This window comes from Cloeon dipterum, chromosome X (assembly GCF_949628265.1).
Source record: "Cloeon dipterum chromosome X, ieCloDipt1.1, whole genome shotgun sequence".
Taxonomy (NCBI): Eukaryota; Metazoa; Arthropoda; class Insecta; order Ephemeroptera; family Baetidae; genus Cloeon; species Cloeon dipterum.
Genome location: NC_088790.1, coordinates 25,835,600 through 25,857,834, shown reverse-complemented (window position 1 = coordinate 25,857,834; position 22,235 = coordinate 25,835,600). Strand labels below are relative to the sequence as shown.

The 22,235-nt window shown below is 37.2% G+C and overlaps 1 protein-coding gene across 3 annotated transcripts; it reads right to left on the bottom strand.

Moving 5' to 3' along the window:
- Nucleotides 1-38: 38 nt before the first annotated feature.
- Nucleotides 39-21,477, bottom strand: olf186-M (Ki-ras-induced actin-interacting protein-IP3R-interacting domain olf186-M). Of its 3 annotated transcripts, none has more exons than XM_065492348.1 (13): nucleotides 21,339-21,477; nucleotides 15,522-15,682; nucleotides 14,566-14,735; nucleotides 13,432-13,490; nucleotides 13,187-13,232; nucleotides 11,642-11,903; nucleotides 9,327-9,420; nucleotides 7,277-7,423; nucleotides 7,124-7,224; nucleotides 5,600-5,982; nucleotides 2,662-3,097; nucleotides 487-606; nucleotides 39-424 (listed from the first exon to the last, which is right to left on the bottom strand). In XM_065492348.1, the coding sequence occupies exons 2-13, from the start codon at nucleotides 15,552-15,554 to the stop codon at nucleotides 362-364; spliced, it is 1,914 nt and encodes a 637-aa protein (XP_065348420.1). In that variant the 5' UTR covers nucleotides 15,555-15,682; nucleotides 21,339-21,477; the 3' UTR covers nucleotides 39-361. The 3 variants fall into 3 exon arrangements, with proteins under 3 accessions (XP_065348420.1, XP_065348418.1, XP_065348419.1); XM_065492346.1 differs by lacking the exon at nucleotides 21,339-21,477 and adding an exon at nucleotides 21,023-21,050; XM_065492347.1 differs by lacking the exons at nucleotides 13,187-13,232; nucleotides 13,432-13,490; nucleotides 21,339-21,477 and adding an exon at nucleotides 21,023-21,040.
- Between the last annotated feature and the right edge of the window lie 758 nt (nucleotides 21,478-22,235).

Below are 22,235 nucleotides of genomic sequence, written 5' to 3'. Positions count from 1 at the left end.
GCAGAGGTGGATGAAGTGAGAAAAGAAACAGCGGCGCGTTTCAGCTCTCTGTCGCCAGTTTTTATTGCTCGAAAATCTCAACGCTCTTACGAATACGCAGAGGCTAAAATTACATGCATCTTCTTCTTCTTCTTCTCACTCTCACATGACAACAACAAAACAATTGACTGGGAAAATCTTAATATAAGTATGCGTTAAGAATAACCAACAAAAACAGCGTAATCGTATCAATAGCAACAAATCAAAAAATTGGTCCCTTAAAGAGGCGAAAAACAGGGGAGTATATATGGCTATGCGTTTTGTGCTCTTGGAAGCTATGGAAATGTTGAACGAATAGATTTAATCACAATTAATTATTGCTTCATCCTTCCTGCTCCTGGAAATTCTCACAGAGTGACTGCAGTTGCAGCAGAACACCAGATATCTGGATAAAAACACGTGCAATTAGCTGTCAGAGGAATGAGCAAGGTTGCGCAACACGCTTACTTGGTCTACTTTGACTTGTATCAGTGCTTGCTTTTCAGGGTTGGTCTCAGCCAGCACCTGAGCTCGGAATGTCTCGAGGGACTTTGACGCCTGGTCCTGAAGTTCCATCAGTCTGGCAGCCTGAAAGAAATCATTGAAATCGTCGGCTTATTTTCAGGATTGGCCAATTTTGCAATGTGCAAAAATGCACCACTGTTTTTTGCACGAAAAACCAGTTGGAAAAACCACCAGGGTTGGGGTTTTCCACATTTAATCCCGGAAAAGTCAAATTTCGCGCCAAAAAAATCTTGGAAAATTATGAGAGTTAAAAAGAGGTGAAACCAGTGGCTTTTATGCTGATTTTGTAAAATCCCTATTTTTGGTCATCCATAATGAGAATTTTTTGACATTCTATAAAAATGCATATTGTGTTTCGGAAAAATGCGGGCTTTGACGAAACCTGGTCATTTTGCAATCAGTCCAAGAAGATATTCTAAGCTGGGATATTTAAAGGTTTAGATAATTTGTAAAAAAATCTTCAATTCCCTCTAGACCGTCAACTCATCAAATTTAAACTAAAATTCTTATAAATCAGATTAAAAAAATAACTAGCTAAAAACCTCGTCACTTGGTTACTTTTATAAAATTCCCTATTTTTTTGTCAGGTGCAAAATGCGTTGCTCCGCCATTTAATCTATTTTTACAACTTGGTGCTAAATCATTTTTCATATATGGCTGTGAAGTTTAGACGTTTTTTTCTCGGAAAATAGTAGTTATTTTTAGATCTTTTTTCTTTGCTAATTGGACGGTTTTTTTAGACATCCATGGGCACGTCTTTGCTGCTAAAATTTACTTACTCAATTTCTTAAGGAGAGTTGTTCCAAATTCGAAAACTTAAAAAATACAAAATATTATTTTTGAAGAAAAAAAATACAATTTCGAGATATTTATTTTTCAACTGAACTGAAAAAAAATTGCATCAGGAAACGTGGTAAGAGTTTCCATCTCTTTCCAACACTATTTATAAAAAAATCCTTACTTTTTGCGCCTCCATAAAAACGATCAAGGCGTGAATATTTCAGGTTGAGAAAGATGTGTGCGACATCTGAAAATGTTCAATGGCAGCATTATCTGCTGGAATTTAACCAAAATAGAAATGAAACCAGTCCAAATAGTTGTAAATTACTGTTTTAACTAAAAAGAGAAGGTGGTTTTAAAGATACAAATGCTTTAAAGTTGTGCCATTCGTGCTAATTTGATGGTGCCATAACGATTGGCGGCTAAAATATATTGGATCGTCTAAATATCACAGCCAAAATATTTAATTAGAAAGAAAAAGATGGGTAAAAAGTAAAACACACGTGAAATAGAAGGTAAATAAATGGCTTCTCCCAGAGGATTATTTAGGATTTATTTATTTTTGTGTAGATTATACAAAATGATTTTTTGTGCTGTACTATTTTTGTTATGAAAAAGCAGCGATTAGCAGCTGACAGCCAATTATAGCTCTGAATTGGCTTATATTTTTAATTTTCATTTTCTTACCAAAGTTAAATTATATAAAAGGAACGAGGTTTAAGAACTGTAGCAATTTACCTAGAAAAAAATCAATTTAAACTACAACATTTTAAGAAAAAAATCGAAAAAATCCTAAAAAAAACTACACTATAGAGAAATTATTTCAATCTTGTTTTTACCACTCAATTTTTACCAATTTCTCGCGCAAGAAATACATTGTTCCGTTCATCCAAGGGCTGGACATTTGTATTAAGCGGTTTTTTGCAGCTAGTTTCTCCCGCATTTTGGGTGCTGGTGAAAAATTACAATATTTATAATGTTTAAAAAAGTCTATAAGTGAACAACAACCAAAAAACCCATTCCCACTCCATATATGGGATTTATTTATTTAATAATAAACCATGAGGTGCAAAAAACCGCACAAAACCACTGCAATGCATAAGTTTTGGAAACTCCCCGGGAGATACCCAGCCCTGGTTCTTCCCCAGTGACAATATTTAATTTGCGGTCGGAGTGGTCAAAATAATGTCTTCTACTGCGCGATTTTTGTTCATTTAAGTTGCTCAAAGTCTCATAAAATTTCTCTCTGACAATTTTTCAAGTCAATGTCATGAAAATTATTGAAAACAGGTACAAAAATTGCCTGCAACAAACTGGTAAAAAAAACGGTTCACTTACATTGACCGGAGAAGCGGAGCCTGAAGACCGGTGCTCCTCAGCCGTCTCCTCTGGCGAGACTGAGTGACTGACTGTGTTGGCCGACTCCTCCTGGAAGCCGCTGCTGTCCGACTGGGCGCTGCCCGTCCTGGAAAGGACGCCGTCGGGAGGGTTGGTGGCCACGCCGCTCGACGTCGATGGCTCCTCCTCCTCGCTGACCCTGCTTTGCCGTTTCAGACTGCCGCGCCGCGCGGCCAGAGCGGCCGCCGCGGCCGTGGCCACCTCGGTCGAGGACTTAACGCGCAGGCCATCCTGGGACTCGGCCCTGGCAAGAAGCTCCTGCTCCGAGGACTCGTCGATGGAGGAAAAGGTGCTGAACGCCAGTTTCGGGCCTGCGGGCGGCGAGGGCAGCCACGAGTCCGATTCCCAAGAGCTGAAACTCGAGGTGGACACCATCCTGAAAATTCAAATGTGCAAGAATATATTAATTGATTTAGTTTGCAAAAAAATTAGAGCGGAAAGGGGCTTTTGGGAATAAAACCAATGAGCATCCTGCGTAGGAGAACAAATTAACAATGTGGCCATCTTTTCGCCTCCTCGCACCAAGGTCTTTAATTGAAAACTGAAAATAAATTGCCACTATTTTTGAATATTTTTTGTCTTGGTTAGTTTTATTCTATATCTGAACTGCTTTATTAATTGTCTTTAAATAATGGTCGCAAAATAGGCGCAAGTTTTTTTAAATTTTAAATACATTTTTAATTTTTGGGTTTTTAAATAATCACTAGTTTCTTTAAAGGAAAATAAATACTTTAACCATTTCAACGAGTTGTTAAATTTTGCTAAGCCCATTAATTTGAAACAATAAAATCAATTAAAAGGTAGTAAAATAATGATTATATTTCATCTGTTTATCTACGCATAAAGCTTTCTGAAAGAATCTTGTCTTGGCACATTGGAGATTGTCGAAGTCGTTAAGAGTTAAGTGCTTGCCATAATTGTGGGGCAACAGGAGAAATGGCTAAGTCAAATATTTTTTGGCTGTATCAATAGAACTTTTCGACAAATATTTAATTTTGCCCAGAGCAAAAATTGATGCTTTCGCTCTTTTATCAATATATTTACCTAAGGCTTTTTGCAAACTAAATCAGGTTTATGTTTCAGGACATATTAGTTGTCACTCTGATGGATAAAAAATAACTTTGAAAAAGCAAGATATTGATTAAAACTGAAAATAAATTGCCAATATTTATGAATCTTGTTTTGGTCTTGGTTAGTTTTCCATCTATATCTGAGCTGCTATATTTTTTGTCTTTAAAAATCACCAGATCGAAGGACTGAGATGAATTAATAATAATAACATACCCCTTAATCTAAATTGAACAATTGCAAAATACCAGTTTTTTTATTTTTTAAATGTATGTATTCTAGTTTTTCGGTTTTTAAATTTTAGCTGATTTGTTGTAAAGTCCACTTTTTTATTTTTTCAAATGTCAAAGCCAGTTTTAGTCTGAGCATACTGATTTTCAATCAGTTTACTCCATTTGACGATACCAGTCGATTAGCGGTTAATTTTTTAATTTTCCTTTAATTATTCTCAATATTTCCAGTTATTCATTTCTGATCTGATTAATCGTTAATAAGTCTTCGAATGCTCGAGACAATTTATTCCAATTTTCTGACCATTGTTACAGAAACATCAGCTCTATTTTCGCTGTAGAAAAATTATTGAAAAATAATTTAAAGATATGAATTAAGTTTAAATTTGTATATCTCTAATTCTGATTACTTTTAATAACTCTTCTATTTTCTGACAGAAGCGAAGCTAATTTTTACCCAGCTGAATTTATGAGTTAAAGTTTGTTAATTTCAAACAATAAAATCAAAATCAATTTCTTTTTAAGGAAAAGGTAGCAAAAAGATAGTTAGATTGGAGCTAACAATAGAGAAACCAGTGCAATACTTACAAAAGCTTTCATTTCTGTTTGCCCTACTAAAACTTTGTTTTGTAAATATGAGTTCTCCTCTACGTGCTTGATTAAAGCCAACTTTTTATCAGGCGCAACCACACACACACGCGTGCTACTGGAATAACCAGATATAACAGGTTTGCAAGGAAATAAGCAAGTTATGAGCCATAGATGTCCATAATTTTTTCTATGTCTATGGAACAAAGTGCAAAAACTTAATTAATTCGGATTTTGACTCTCTTCTAAAAAAGGGATTCTAATTTTATATTTTTTTTTGGTTCGGACTAAAATTATTCATGTAAGGTAAGAAAAATAGAAAATCCCATTCCATCCAGCGATGGTTAAAACGGAAAAATGTTAGCTGACTCTTAGAGTGAAAAATTATAATCAATTTAACAATTTTTAGAGATTTAAAAAAATGGCCTAAATTTAAAATTTGATTTTTTTTATTCATTTTCGGGTTGCAAAAAAAACGCTTTTCTTAAAAAATGCAGTGCAATGGTAAAAAGCGGTATTTTCAAGTTTAACCAGTTTCTTGCAGGCAATTTTTCAATATTTTTATAATTATTAGCTCATAACCTGGACTTGAAAAGTTGCCAGACAGAAATATTTGGAGAAATTGAGGCAGCAAATGTCAATTTAAAAGATAAATCTGCACAGTAGAGGAAATTTTGGCCACTCCGGCCGCATATTTTAGATTTTTACAGGGGAAATGAGAAATATATGGAAAAAAATCATTCCTTGCATAAGAAATTGGTAAAAATTGAGTCGTAAAAACTAGGGGTTTAAAAAAAAACTGGTGGTAAGCAAAATGCAACCCTGACCATAGTTCAAATTAAATTATAAAAAAGATTGAACAAACTCTTGGTAGTTTGTTCATGAGTCTTCCGTAAATATACTACACGATTGTAATTATTTAATTATAAGAGTTTCCTCCCAAGAAAATAGAAGTCCAAAACGCCTAAATCTATTAAAAGCGAAAAACCAACCTGGCAGGGGGTTTGGCAGGCGTGGAGGCGGCAACCGGGATGGTGGGAGGCAGTTCCGGCGGCGGCGTGAGGGGGCGTGTGCGTTTTAGGAAAGAGCGGCGGCGAAAGTCCTCTTCGGACTCGTCCGAGTCGTCCGAGTAGCTGGTGGTGGAGGAGAGGATCGAGTCCTTGTGCACGAGCGGCGGCGGGAAGCGAATCGGCTGCTGCGGCACCTTTGCCGGGGGCGGCGAGGCAGTCATTTCGTTGCACTCGATCAGGTCGTCGCCGCTGAAGGTGTACGAGCGCCGGCCCATGATGATGCGCCGCGGCACGTCCGGACTCTTCGACAGCGCCTGCTTCTCTAGGAAACGCCGGTTGTCCGCGTTCAGCACGCTCGCCGCCGACTGGAAAATAATGTAGACATAAGAACAGACGAAATTATGTAATTTTAAAGTGGAATGATGGTGTTGTTTTATTTTAAAACAAATTGATTTTACGTGAAAAGGTAATCCGATTATTTTTTTTTTTTAATTCTTCTGACCAAAAGTGCTCCTCTTTTCTGATTTTACCATTTAATTGCTTCCGGGGGAGCAAAATTATGAAAACTGAATAGTGAAAATATAAAAAATAGTTCTGTTGAGTCTTAAATAATTTTACTTTTTCAAAAATTGCAGGTTTTACAAAAGGGGTCTATGTTTGGCCTCAATAAAATTCACCAGTTCATAGTAACGGCAAAAACTGCCTATATTCAGAAAGCTGATTAAATTTCCAGTTTTTCCTGTCAAGCAAATATTTTTAAATTTACTATTTTTGCACAAAATTCGTCTGAAATTTTCAACTGATCTTTTTTTGGAAAATCAAAATACCCAAAACTAAGTTAATTTATTCGAGAATCATCTCAGTAAAATATTTTATCCATTTTAATCATTTCTATGATTTATAGAGGTTAACTCGGACCCTTTTTATGGCTATCAGAGACTCCGCATGACACAAAGAAAAGTTTAATAGATTCACTGCTCAAAAATTCAAAATTTTCTGGTGATTAAAATGATAACTAAGTGAAATTTATTTTACCGCCTTGTGTAACAGAGCAAAATGGAAAAAGTCAGATCAGAAATATTGGCCAGTGTTTGAGCTTTGAACTTTCACAAGTGACGTCATTATTTCTGGCAACGACTTGATTCTAATGGAATTACTCTTTTGCAGCTGCTGTCAATACTCCATTTGCACCAATTAAAGTGTTTACGGTTCAACTGTGTTAAGACCTTATGCTTCACATCACCGACATTTAGACAAATAATAATGTACTAAACACTAAATCTGTTGTTATGAGGTCTATGCACCTTCTCTTCACCTAATTTAAAGCCTGCTTTGGTTTAGATCTTAGTTAGCCACTCCCACCTCAAGGACAGAAATGTCAAGATTTGGAATTAGTGGAAAACAGCTGTCCCAAGCAATGATTATTATTAATTCTTTCTCGCAGCAAAGTTACCTGTGCCGGGGAAAAGAGGGCTGACTCTTTTACGGTAAAAATTCAAAACTCACAGAATTTTGACTGTCCGACTTCCAGCTTTGGATTCGGGTGAGAACACTCTTGGAGTTTTGCACTTTTTGCGCCGCCCTGGCAAAGCGATGCGTTGTTGCATCTGCGAAAACAAGCAAATTAGGCTCGTTCATGGGGCCACGCGCATCAATTACCAGGCGGGTCGGCCGTCGCCGCTGTCGAGGGGACCGTCTGCGGGGCCGCCGGCGCCGAGGCCACTGACCCCTCCGAGTTGGAACGCTCGTGGTGCCTCAGTCTCTCCATGATTTTGGCCACGATCGGCGACGGCTTGTGCGACGGACCTGCCGATGCAGACGCACAGTTAGAAAGCACACGCTTACGGACACGCACATTCAAAGCGAAAATAATAAAACACGGCAAAATCAGCAAACCTAAAAATGTGAAAAACGACTGAGTTAAAATTAAAATGGAGTGCGGGTTAACACAGCAAGACGATACGTGAGAGTAAAAATTATATCATTTTAATTTTGTAAGCATCAAATGCAACATAAAGGTAAACGGATTGAAATGAACTTTGTCGACACCCTCTGTTGGAAGATGTACTCAGATTTTGACGAAATATTTGGTCAAAATTCCATAAAAAAACAATTTCACAGAGGCTCAAAATTTGCAACTTTTTAAAATGGGGATTTTTTTAGGAGAGTTGTAACTTTTACTCGTATTGGGATAAATAAAAAACCTCGGCGTCCAAAATGTTCACGTTGCAATAATATATCAAAATTTGGTGACGGATTTTTCTCTTTTAGAAAAAAAATTCAAAACGATGAAAAGCGTGTTTTTTTTTTACCTTAAAATCGAGGTTTTTGGATTTTGATCAAATTTTAATGCAAATTTCGAGGGCTTTTGACTCAATCTGAATTGTAAATGATTAATTGTGACTTTATAAGGTCGTGTTCGGGTCGTTTTGACCAACCCCCTTTTCCCAGGGGTGAAATTTTCGACCAAATTTAACAATTTTTCGGGACTGAAGCGTTCTTGGTGTCATTTCAAACGATTTTCGCAAAACAAGAAAGAGAATTCTGGACTTCACTTCCGTATCGTAACCTCTTTTGTCGTAATACTAACAGTAAACACTATTTGAGCCAAAAGGAAAGCAGTTTTTTACCTCCCGGGAGTTTCCCAAACTCTCAGTGCAGTGGTTTTTTGCGGGTTTTACTACCAGTTTCGTCCGGTTTATTGCTCTTAGTATAAAGAACTCGAAATCGAACAGTTTTGCCATTCAAAAATATATATTTATGTTAAACACACAGTATCTGAAAATCTAAATCACAGCATTTGGTATTTTTTATACAATTTTTTTATGATTTTGCATAAAAAAGTCGACCAAAGAGCTAGAAAGGCAAAAATTAGGAGCTCCAATTTTTTTGCAAACACCCAGGAGAAACTAGCCGCCAAAAAACCTGCAAAAAACGATTTAAATCCATTCCCAGCCCTGGTTTTTTTAATATTCAACCCGATTTTCGTGACATTGACGAAGTTGGTCACCACAGGCAAATTGTTTGGCGTCAGAAGTAGAAAATTTTGGACACCAAGGTTTATTATTTATCTAAATCTAAACCAACGTTGCAATTTTCCGTAAAATAGCACTTTTTCAAAAAATCACAAACTTCAAGCCCGTGTAAAATTGAATTTCACTACCCAAAATCTGAGGACCCATCCCAACAGAGAGTAGACAAGGTTTATTTCAATAAATTAATAAAAATTAAATTTCAGGCAAAATAAAAATAAAATTTTACACAACCAGAGAAAAGTTGGCATTCAATCTCACCTCCATCTGGCTGAGGTGCAAATTATTTCAAGATAAACCCCTTTAAGTGTATATAAACTATTATTACAATTTATTCAACAGCTTCGGCGGTTCATAAATTTTGATTGCTTTTCATCCATCAATCTCCGGTTCGATCAGTGTCGGAAAATATGAGCGACTAATATCATGAACGAGTGTGTTTGATTCTCTTTTAGGTCAGTTGATATTGACGACGTTGTTGGGGATGGCGACGATCTCCTCCGCCAGCTCCTCGACGTCCCGTCGGCGCCTCTTGAGCGAATGGGTGCGCTTTCGGAAGCGCTGCGGCACGTCGCTGTCAATGCACGGCGCCGGACACGACCGCACAGAGCCGCCTGATCTTGCGTTTGCTGCTGATTGTGAGGGAAAGAAGCGGGCGGGGGGCGCGCGCTGCTCACCTGTCAAACCGCGGTAGCCGTAGAAACCAGTCTCGAAGGTCTCTGCCTGCAAACGCTCGATGTTGTAGAATTGGTTGATTGAGATCCCCTTCACCTGCAAAATTCAGCATTTGCTTAAAATCAGGTTGGCTCGGCAATGATAACATCTAATTGATGCTAATTATCGAGTTTAATGGGATCAAAGGGATATAATTAAGAAATTAAAACTGTGGAAAATCCAACGAGACAATGCGTGGCATAGATAGATAAGGACAAAGAAAGGACTTTGAGACAACTCCAGTGATGATGCCCTTCTCGAGTTTTCTTTTGCGAATAGAAATTGTAGTTTTAACATTCAACTCGAACAGAAGACGGAGAGGCATTTCAAAATGTTTAAAATATGAGCTTGCTATAAAATGCGACATTATTTAAAACATCATGTGCATCATGGAGCAGATTAATCCCTTTTGAACTTAACACGTGAGCTTATTTCGCTATTTGGAGGTCAATATCCTGTCGTTGCACATAAGTTTCATATAAAAAATATCAAATCACACGTTTAATAATATTATTTGGCGAAAAGAATATCACGGTCAGGCACTGAGTTCGCAAAAACCAGTATTTTTTGATAAAAAAAACACATTATATTGCAATAGCCAAAAGCATTTTTATAGCGGATTTAAAATATTTGATGTTAAATAACCAAAAAATAAAAAAATCGAAAATAGTGCATTTGAACTCACAAATAAATTAATTTATTAAAATTGAATAGCATTTAGGGGTCAAAATAGGCGAACTCAGATCAGGGTTGCATTTTCTTACCCCCTGGTTTTTCCACCACTGGTTTTTAACGTTTTATACCGCTCAATTTTTACAAATCTTGCGCAAGAAATGAATTTATTCCATTTTTCCCCAATGAAAATCTACAATTTCCTCTACTGTGCAGATTTTTATCTTTTAAATTGCCATTTTGCTGCCTCAATTTCTCCTAAAATTTCTCTCTGACAATTTTTCGAGTAGAGGTCATGCGCAAATAAATAGAAAATTATTGAAAACTGAGGAGCTAACATTGCCTGCAAGAAATTGGTTAAAATTGATTTTTTTTATTTATATGCGGGTGTTTTGCAAGAGGTTACATTTTGCATTTTCATTTGTTCAAATTTTTGTGCAAACAAAACGCGGAATTCTGAAATAGAAAGAGCGTGTGATAAAAATTCCGAAGTAATGGGAGTTGCAAAAAGGCTTCAGGTCAACAAATCGCATGTTAAGGTGGAGAAACCACCAAAGTCAAACAAGAATGTAGCTCAAGGCTACGTATATTTGTGAATATATCTCAAAGATGGATATTTTAAGAGTAAACAAGGGGGATCAAGCAATATTATCAGTCAAACGGAGACAAGTATAGCCTACAAAAAACCAAAACTGACCTTTTTATCATAACTCATTAAAAATGGTAAAAAATGAGAGGAATACACAAGCAGAGAATTATCTGGAAAATATTTAGAAGTCCACAACATCAAAACATGCACTTATTATGGATTATTGGCCGATTTAGACGGGTTTGGACTGATTTTATACTTTTCTGGCAGTTCAAAAAGCATTAAATTGCATGGAGGCTCAGAATAAAAATTTGTTCTTAAGTTAGTTTAGAGAGGAATGTTTTTTGAAATGATTTTTTCCAAAACATTTTTAAATGTTCTCTAACGGCCAGTTGAAATTTTCAGATTAATTTTGTGCGAAAATAGTAAATTTGAGAAAAATTCGCTCAATAGGAAAAAACTGGAAATTTAATCAGCTTTTTGATAATTGGCAGTTTTTGACGCTATTGTCAACTGGTGAATTTTAATGAGGCCAAACAATGCCCTTTTAAAAAAAAACTTTTAAGACTCAAAAGCACTATTTTTTATCTACTCACTATTAAATTTTCATAATTTTTCACACCCCCGAAGCAATTAATATCCTTTGCTAAAAAAGGGGGTGTAGCCGCGGTAAAATTCGAAAAATTTGATTTGGGGGCACTTTTAGTCAAGAGGTAAAAGAAAAAAATGGTCGGTAATTGTTAGCTTTTAATGCAATATCATTTTTTTAAATAAAAAAATCACTATCATTCCACTTTAAAAACTGTTTTCCTCTCTTTATCTATTTCACGTAATCGAAACCTACCCAAAGTAAGGAAAATCCTGTTACATTTTAAAGCAGAAAACATATTACGTAAATAAGAGAAATTGTTTCACTACTTTTTAAAATTTAATTTAATAGAGTTCCGTGTTCACTCATAAAAACATAAAAACTCTGCAGCTTAAACCCCTTCCCAGGGACAAAAAGATGAACTGCACCTGTGAGGGCTGAAGGAAGCGTTGCGGAATCCTGGATAATCCGAGTTCATTGGCCGAGTCCTGGGACCCGCCGAAGCCGAGGTTGAGCAGGATGGTTTCCGGGTCAGGCTTTCGCGACTCAAGGTAGCTCTCGACGCCGGCACTCGAAGCGTTCGACGCCGCCGAGTCGGACGCGAACGACGCGACGCGCTCGCCAGACTTGAACGCTTCACGTCGACGCAGTTGCACCTCGCAGTCGACCTCCTCCTCGGCTTGTTGCGGGCTGAAACACACAACAAGGAACAAATCCTCAAGTTATTTTCGCCTCCACTTCCTATCAGCTGATGTAATTCTCATTTGTGCTTCTGTGTTAAATCATCGGTCAATATTTAGGTGGAATTTCAATTAGCACAGAGCTGGAATTGGATGGTGAATCTATTCGTGTATGAAGTAAGTAAGTAAACAAGAGTGATTTTACAGAGGATGTGTTTTTACTAATGTTTTGTTAGAAAACCGTTAAGGTTGAATCAATTTAGGCACAAAATTTAACAACGCAAGGTCGAGTTCTTGGCGCATGGTTGATCTCTCCCCAGTGGTTTCTGGGAATTGAAATTATATTTTTTGCCTAATTATCATAATCAAAGGTGCAATTTGCTTTAACGCCCAAAGGTAGACCAGACAAACAGAAAAAATAACCGCTATTACATATATTTATGGAAGAAAGTCTATAACTGAGAGTTTCTCGTGGCGAAAAATATAAGAAACGAGACACTTAGTTCTGACCAAATTAATTTAACTCAAAAATTCCACCACTGGGGGACAAAGGGGCAGGGTTGAAAATAAAGCCCACTTTTTTAATTCAGTGCCTTGGTCAAAAGCGTTTTTTTTTTAAATTTTAACCAGTTTGCACCTCAGTTTTCAATAATTTTCTAATTATTAGCTCATGTCCTCGACTTGAAAAATTGTTAGAGAGAATTTATGGGGAAATTGAGGCATTAAATGGCAATTTAAAAGAAAAAAAATCCGCACAGTAGAGGAAATTTTGACAGCAAATTTTAGATTTTCACAGGGGAAAATATATTAAATTCATTTCTTGCGTAAGAAATTGGTAAAAATTGAGTTATGAAAATCAAAGGGGTGGATCCTACCCCTCGAACCATGGCTTCCAATCGAATTTGCGTAATAAAATGTTAAAAATCTGCATAAATTTTGCCCTATTTATTAAATTTCGTTTTTCAGGGTCCAAAAAACATTGATTTTGATGTTTTCATAAATTTTCGACACATAAATCTCGCTACAAATAATTTTGTTCAAATCTGATGACGACATGTGAATTTAAAACCTTAATAAAATAAAATTAATATTTTTAAAAAGTCTTAAGAAAAAATAATTTGGGAAAAATACCTTCATTTTTGCAGTTTTATTTAGAGAAATCGTTTTTGTAGAGAAAAATGGCGGAGTCCTTCAAGTGTCCTTAATTTAAAGAGGAAAAACGAGTGTTAGATGACGATTATTGTGTTTGTGTACAGTGCAACGAATGTTTAGAAGCATATGGAAAGCACTCACCCTTGGACAACGATGGAGGGCGGCGTCTGTCTGAGGATCAGCTCAGCTGCAAGCACAAAGCAGCGAGGAGGCGCGCTTAGCCAACGACAAATTTTTACAGCAGGTGAATGTGCGAGCGCGGACGCACACACAATTAACATTTTTGTTTTGTTTGGCAGGAAAACGGACCGAAATCGATCCTATAGTTAGCCGAAAAGTGACGTGCACGGTTGTGTGAGCGCCCTGCCAGGGTTTTTTGCACTTACCTTCAGCGCCAAGGGCCAAGGTGTCCGCGTGCTCGCCGGAGGTCTCCTCGTGTCTGCGTCTGAAACAAGAAAAGGCGCTCGTCGCAAAAGCTGCTGCTGCTCGCTCGCTGATTTCAGTCATGCACCGCCGACCAGAAAAAAGCACGGCTCGCGGAAAATAACTCTCAAGGGAGATTCTGGAGGGAAAACGGAGCTGGACGACCGCGTCCTTGAAACGAACAACGCATCCTCGGCTGCTGCAGCAGCCAGGAAATGAAAACAGTCGTTTATCGACGGCGGATAAGCAGCAGCAGATTAGAGTTTGCCACGCGAAAATGAGTAATGCAGCAGCAGTGGATGAATTTTCAAGGCCAACAAACTGGGATTTCGAATTGGGATCTCAGCAGAGGTTTTTTTTTAAAAAAAATGCAGTGCAGTAGTAAAAACATTTTTTTAAATTTGTACCAGTTTCTTAAAGGCAATGTTTGCACCTCAGTTTTAATTAATTTTCTAAATATTAGCTCATTACCTTGACTTGAAAAATTGTTAGATAATTTTTTTGCAGAAATTGAGGCAGCAAATGGCAATTTAAAAGTAAAAAATCTGCTCAGTAGAGGAAATTTTTTATTTTCACAAGGAAAAAATGGAAAAATTAATTTCCTGCGCAAGAAATTTGTAAAAAATTTAGTGGTAAAAACCAGAGGTGAAAAAAACCAGGTCATATAAGTAAATAATGCAACCTTGGATCTCAGGAAATTCTTGACCCATATTTTTCATCGTGCGGTTTCAATTAAAAAAATAATTAAACGAACGAAGGGAATCCCGAAACTACTGCGTATGACTGCCAACTGAAAAATCACAGCTGTAAAATGACAGCAGAGTGATGATAGAAGCCGCGCTGCAGCGGATTAGCATCAGAGGAGGGTCACCGTCCGGTCTTGTATAATTTTGTTTAGTAAACTGAAGCACAAAGGGGCGAATATCAAAGCTACTGGCTGGGCTATGAAACGAGAACGGGAGCAACCACACAGAGAGCTAGTTTGACTTACAATGTGCAGAGTTAAATCACGAAATAAGCCAACAAAACCGGTCACACAATTTGGAGAATCGAAATGAGAAAAAATTTCGTGTTTTTTTTTCAATTTTGGCACTTACTGGATCACAGGCGAAGAAGGCACCTCGCCAGGGTGAGGTAGCGAGTCGACCCATTCCTGAACGGTCACTGGCGACTTTCGGGGAGGCAAATCCTCAGAGGCCGTGAGTGCGATCCGCCGCACTGGAGACTCCTCAGCAGGCCCGGCGGTTTTCCCCACAGCCACCGGACCCTGAAAGGTTTAAAATGGATCCGAAGTTTTTTTATTTAGAACTTCCAAGATTTAAATAAACAAATTTCCCGCAGGAGAGTAAAAAATAAGATGAGAAATTTAAAGAAGTATTGAAACCAAATTTAATGTTCCAGTCGATTTCTAAGGGTCGAAACTCGAAACAGGTGAGGCATATAATTTTATCTATCACAAAATTTGTTGTAAAATGCGAGCAGAAGCGCAAAGTAAAACGCGCACAACGCATGAACCTTTTGGTCGCTACTGCGCAAGCGCCACAGTCACGCTTCGTGCTTGGCATTGGTAGCTGACTGAGAGAGCTGTGACGTCAGAGGGGCGACGGCTGCGCAGTAGGGACCAAAAAGGTTCATGCGTTGCGCGCCAAAGCAACGTGCGTTTTGCTTACTGCATCTGCTTGCACGTCAAAAAGTTTTCGATCGGAAAAATTATAAACCCCATCTATTTCGACCCTTAGGATTTAAATTATTAAATACTTAAAAATTATGAAATCAAGTTTGTAAAATTAAAGTTTAAATCTTTATCTTTGAATTTGCATAAATTTTATTTGATCGATTTGATTTGCTCTGTTTGTGGAGGAGAATTTAGCAATCAATTACTTGAAAAATCCATAAAATTCATTGACTAAAGAATTCTTTTGGCCGTGTAAAAATCATTGTGTTTCTAGCAACAGTCAGTTTTAAAAACTAAAATCCGTTTTCACAACAAAACACATGCTTTCCCAGGCTTGCCCTTTAGCGTGTATGTAAAACAATGAATTAAAAAATGAACCTGCTCCTCCTTGGTCGTGTCTGGTGCCTTCATGTGTCTGGCGGAAGGAGCGTCATCGCTGCTGGCGGTGAACTGCGCCGCCAGGTACCTGCGGATGGGCGCCTCGAAGGACCTCAGGAAGCCCTGCAGCCGTTGCTGGAGCTTGGCTGGTGTCTTGGCGTCTGCGGAACAGCGACGCAAGTCAGAATCACGTGGACGCCGAGTGGACAAGAGACGAGTGTGTGTGTGTACGCACGCCGGTGCGCGAATGCAAACAAGGTGCAATTTATCTCTCTTTCTAATTGCCAGCGGGCAAACACACACACAGCGTTTATTCAAAGTCTTAAATGTACCCTAACCTTGCCGTGCGTGCGTATCATATGCGTTTTGCATGCTGTATACAGGGTGGGCTCGACTCTAATTGGCGTGTTTATTTTTGTCTGTTCTAATTTTATTTGGGGATATGCTTAAAAACTGCCATTTATTTGATCTTCACAGCAAGAAGGGGACAGTATAGATTTTAAAATTATGATCTTTAAAAATGATTCATATCAACAAAAAATGGTGGGAACGCTACTACAATTAAGAGCTCTTTCTGACTGTTAAAAAATCTCGAAGTGTGGACTAAAAACACAATTCCAATTCCAATTCCAAAAACAGGGTTGCAAAAAACCCGCTTTTTTAAAATGCAGTGCAGAGGTAAAAAAGCAGTTTTGTTCAATTTTAACCAGTTTCTTGCGGGCAATGTTTGCCCCTCACTCAGTTTTCAATGATTTTCTAATTATTAGCTCATGACCTCGACTTGAAAAATTGTCAGAGATATTTTTTTTGAGAAATTGAGGCAGCAAATGGCAATTTAAATGAAAAAAAATCCGCACAGTAGAGGAAATTTTGGCCATTCCGACCGCAAGTTTTGGATTTTCACAAGGGAACAATGGAATAAATTCATTTTTGCGCAAGAAATTGGTAAAAATTGAGTGGTAAAAAAAACCCTGGGACTTAACAGAACAAATTTTTTTTATTTTACATCCCACTTTTGGCTAAGAAAATATGAAACAAGACCCAGAGAAAATCCTTCAAACCGATTCTTATTGGAGATTTCATGACTAATGACATTCTCTTCTTTTCTTACTACTGGTTAGTAGATAAAAAATTATTTTTAAAGTACCTTATTATTAGTTACACTACAATCTTAGGAGCTAATTTTAGGATTTACAGTAGGCTTATTTTATTTATAGTCTCAAGTCGCAGGCAGCAATTACGATGAGTACCAGGTCGACATGCAGACGGAAAACAAGATAAGACCATTAGAAGTAAACATGCGAAAAGTAAATTCGGTTGTTTTTAACATCGCACTTCCCTCTATTCCCAAGTTTGACGTCATTGCTAGCTAACGTTGCAAAACCCAAATGTTTTGCTTGGGAAAACCTGTTGGGGATTGAACTGAATCGAATAAAATGTAACCATTATCTGCTATTATTTTAATAAGAAAAAAATAAAATAAAATCCGCGAAAACAGCGAAGTAAAAATATAGGAAAAACTTTTCTCCTGCTGGCGCAAAAACAGAAATGGTGAATGAAAGCATAATATTATTCTTTAAAATAAAAACCTCCATTGTGCGCTCGCACTGAGGCATAACACAAAAATGCCCTTTAAAAAGAGAAACGTAAGAAATCTAGCTATTTTTGAGAGTAAAGAAAGATCACACGCTTGGGGGAGCTGTTAGCATAAAACGTGTCCAATTATATTTTTATCTGGGCGTCGGTCGAGGCGAAGTGCCTTTCAATAAAAAGCACGACGCACCGATGATCCCTACTGCACGTCTTGTAATATCCACGACTTTATTAAACCACCGTCTCGATGTCGTTGTGCATGCATCAATTTCGACGCCGGACAGCCTGCATCGCCCCACAGTTAAATTCTTTTCTTATGGGCTGAAGCCAGGTAAGCAGATTAAAAAAGGTATCGCGGTCAAAATCGGAGCTAATGAAAATATTTAAAAAGGAATAACAAGTCACTCTGTGCCTCTCATGCTGAGAATTATTAGTAGATGTTTTCTCTTTATCTATAGCTTGATTCTTTGAAGAGTTATTTTAGGTCTTTTTAAATTTTTATTGGGAAAAACGTTATATGTCCAGCCAATACGCACGTTGTATCAGCCATTAGTGTTTGAAGCCGCCAACAGATGGCGCCACCGTATACTTTAGTAATAAATTTTAGTTTCAGGCACTTCCGCTGCGATTTCAGACTCAATTTAGCTACTGTGCATTCTTCACTTAATATGATTTCTTTTGACGTGCTGAAAACAAAAATCAGTCCAACCATTCGCTGTAGAAACGTAGGAAAATATTTTATTTTTCAAAAAATAGTTTTTCACGATTCTACGACGATTGGCTTAACCGTTTTTGGCTTTTAGCACGTCAAAAGAAAGCATATTAAGTAAAGAATGCACAGTGACAGGATTAAATAAAAAAATCGCAGCGGAAATGCATTAAAATTAAATTTATTACAAAAGTATACGGCGGCGCCATCAGTTGGCGGTTTTGAACACTAAGGGCTTATTCAACTGGTGTATTTAGGACGAATTTTCGGCTGGTGCTCAGCAGCTATTTATCAAAAAGAGTTCACAGTAACTTTTTGACTTTACAAAAATACACTGCAGAAAATAATTACAAATTCTTAGTCGCATGATTACATTTTATTTCAAAATGACTCATTTAAAAAAATATTAGGATAGAATTAACGCTCCTAGATTTGGCTTCAGGAACAACTATGGATCGGATTAAATTTCTTTCAGGATTCTGGGGGTAACAAGAGATTCAATCGTTCTTTAATTTCTTCGAGTCTAGCGGAGTAGTTAACACTACTTATCGCGAATATTAAACGGCTTGGGAGAAAACAGGGCGCCCCTTGTATTAGCTGAATGAGTATGTGTGTGCGTGTCGTGTTTAGTGCATGTGTCGACACTCAATCATGCACAAAACGTTGCTATTTACAGCGTTCGTTCATTGGTTGAACAAGTGGGGTTCAAGTGCACCAATAAACACATTATGCAGAGGAAACCGACACTCGCGGGTGTTTGTAATCACGAGATTTCTCCAATTAATGAAATGGTTTTTTATTGCACGACAACTAATATTATTTACTCATTGTCAGTTAAGACGCATGCAGTTGAAAGTTTTATTGGCTCAGGACGACATTTGCTCTGCTTTCATAAAAATCAATTTTTCTAACATTTATTGAACGATAAAAGCAAATTGATTTAATTTAAAGATTATGAAAAATTGATTTTTTAATTTATTTACCATCATATTCCAGAAAATAAATAAATTGAAACTAGGTTTAAATTATTATCAGCTCGAGATAGCAAAATATGTCAAACTTTTGCTTGATTCGTGGGCGACATACAAATTCTGCAGACGACAAACAAGGTCTTTCTTTCCTGCGTGCGGACAGCCGGCCTTGCCTTTCTGTTTCAGCCAACGTCGTTTTGGCAGAAACGAAAAAAAAGAGTGAACATTGTTTATTTGCACTTTGCTCACTCGCACTCGCGAGTCGAGTGCAATCTGAATGTATTGACGGAGCACGACGACGACTTGGCAAGGAAATCCCGCGCATGAAAGTTGGAACTGCCAAAAGTGCGACGCGAAGGCAAGGTTTATATTACGAGACAGCCCGGTAAATCCATACCAGACGGCTTGATGGCATGGATTTGCACTTTTGTTTCAAGCAGGGTTAAAAAAAATGATTTTTTTTTTAAAAAATGATTTTTATTTTTAAAATGCAGTGCAGTCGTAAAATGCGTTTTTTTCAATTTTAACCAGTTTCTAGCAGGCCATGTTTGCACCTCAGTTTTATATAATTTTCTAATTATTAGCTCGTGACCTCGACTTGAAAAATTGAGGCAGAAAATGGCAATTTAAAAGACAAAAATATGTACAGTAGAGGAAATTTTGATCACTTACGACCGCAAATTTTAGATTTTCACAGGATAAAACGGAATAAATTCTTGAGCAAGAAATTGGTAAAAATTGAGTGGTGAAAAAAACTGGGTGGCAAATTCAACCCTGATTTTTATACAATTTGACAGGAATATTCCTCTGATTGAAGAGGAAATATTATTTCGGAAGTTTACTGGCATGAAAAAGCGTGTTTAAAAAATTTATAAATTTATCAAACTGACAAACTTATTTTTATAAATAATAGAAAACATTATTTCTTTACCACAAGGTAACGAAAATGAAAATTAAAAATAATCTTTTTTAAATTTAATCTGGCAATTCGAAGAGCAAAATTTCTGATAAGTTTCTATACCGGATTATACCGGATTAAAAATAAGCAATTTTCAATTAAAATTCTAACAAATAAGGAAACTTAAGATTTAACGTTATATAGTTCTTGGCGAAATTATCAAATCCGTATAGCCTTCTCGGAGGTGAACTACGTACTGCTATGGAAATTTTTCGATTAGACGAATTTAGGAATATTTTTAGATTTTAAGAAAATGGTCCAAAATTTCAAATTTGATTTTAAAAATACATTTTTTTGCTCCATTTGTCTGAAATTTGGTGTGCAATTACTTTCAATGAGACAAATCGATTGGCGGGTCACTTTTGATGCACAGAAAAATTATTATTTCCAGGCGTGGAAAGTTTTTTTGGGTTAAAGAGGAAAAACTTTACATTTCCTGCTTATTAAATGTTGACAAAAATTTATAGTGTCATTTTACAAAGCTGGAAATATTTGTTAAATGCATAAATGTAAATATTTTTTTTTTAAAATTAATCTTAATAAAAAAATGGACCAGGTAGTCAGATAAGAAATTCTTTAACATTATCTCACACCGTTATAATAATTCTTTTGCCATATTTCCGGCTACAGTCTGGAAATTATAGACTTTTCCAGAACGTCGATCGATTTGTCTCGTCAAGCAGTCTACTTGAGAAATGTCATCACGATTGAATTCAAATGATGTTCCAGAAGGAGCTGAATAAATAAATTTAGCTTGGAAGTATCTAATAACTCATTGTCAATTCAACAATTTCTTCCAAGGAGTTTCCTTTTTCCTTGAAAAATTAGAAAAAACCCAGCTATTTTTAACTACAGAGAAAAGTGTTTTTCCTCGGTTTTAGGCAATGAAATTTAAATTCAATTAAAACCAAAAACACGTTAATCTGGTAATTTAAGGACAGTAAAATATAAAATTAATTTTGGGAATTGGAATATTTAACAAAATCAGTACCTAATTTTAGGGACTAATTTATTCCTGGCTGTTTGCTAAATCGAAGAAATTTAATGCTGTTTAAAGATTTCCAATTCACGTCTTTTACCCGGAAGCAAAATTAACCTTTGCATTTGCAAAGGAGAGCCAGAGCAAATGTCATCGAACTGCGCGCGGACAAGGTTGGAAAACGAAGATGGAAAGAAAGTAGTAGCAGAAACAGTGCAGAGAGTGGAGAAACAACAACGATTATAGCGTAATAATAATTAATTAATGTACGATGCGAGAGTGAGTACCAACCTAGGCCTTGCATCCCGGCTGGCCGCCGCCGAACGGGCAGGAAAAAATTAATTTATAATACACACATTTTACGAATTAATCGTTTGGCAAGCAGCGAGACGCGGACCGTATTTCAATTTATGCTGGAAATAAATGTAACAACAAGCGCTCTTTACCTTGGCACAGTAAAATATATGTATAATAACCACTTGTTAATGCGGGTGCGAGTCAGCTGATTGGGCCGTGCCTAGGCCTCCGAGCGCCACCCCCGCGCCCCCAACGCGGCACAATACGCCCGGACAACCCCCGCTCGGCGGTCGAATCGTCGGCAACTCACCTGGCGGCTCGACAGCTTGCTCGCTCCACTTCGGCCCGACTGCTGCTCACTCCACTCGCGCAACTGCTGCTCTTTTGCTCTACGGTACGGTCGACTTTCCATCCAGCCAAGGCGAGCGATTCGCCGACGCCAGCGATACCTGCCCGCCGGGACGAGAAATTAACCATTTACTCTCCGTGAAAAGGTTCGGCGCGCCAAACGCGCGTGCAAACGCAACTAATTGCAAAAATGTAGTCTGAGAGGGTAAACAGAAATTACGCAGCTAATAAAAAATAATCAAAATTCGCCGTTCAAATCTTTATTCAATATTAAAGAAGCGAAAATCATTAGTAATGGTAAACTCACGCTTTTCGTTCACTTTACACAACTCGCTTCTCGGTCTCAATGCTAGGAAGTGTGAGTCCTCCATTAATATATAACGAATTTCGCAGCATCCTCATGATGGAATTGTTATATAAGCATGCAAATTTGAAAATCGTTAGGTAAAGTATCGGACTAAAAATTCGAAAAATTCTGAATATTAAAATTCTTATAAATTACAACAACGCCGTTAAACAGGCAGTCGTCATTTGTTTTATTTAAAGAGCGCCACTCACTAAAGTCCGAAAATTCGCACCACTAAAAATTCAATATTATTTATTATTATTTTTTTAAACTTTCGGAACTTTCCGTCCTCTTCTATTTTTAAATCTGTTTAACATTTTTGTATTAAATTTCAAATTATTGTTAATTTCAGTCCAACAATATTATTTTATGCTTAGTTTTTACCGTTTTTAAATATGCCAAAACCCAAAAGATCACTCAAAATTCCTGTCAACAAAACAATTTTAAATAAAACAACAATAAAACTCAAGAATTCTAGTAGGAAAATCTTCTAGCACCGCCAACAAGTAGAAA

Bases quoted from the DNA above. Each gene is read 5' to 3' on its own strand.
- olf186-M (XM_065492346.1), bottom strand. The intron at 14,736-15,521 runs GTTCATTTTTTA...TAAACCTTTCAG, and splicing joins ACACGACCAAGGAGGAGCAG to GGTCCGGTGGCTGTGGGGAA. The intron at 425-486 runs GTAAGCGTGTTG...GTTTTTATCCAG, and splicing joins TACAAGTCAAAGTAGACCAA to ATATCTGGTGTTCTGCTGCA.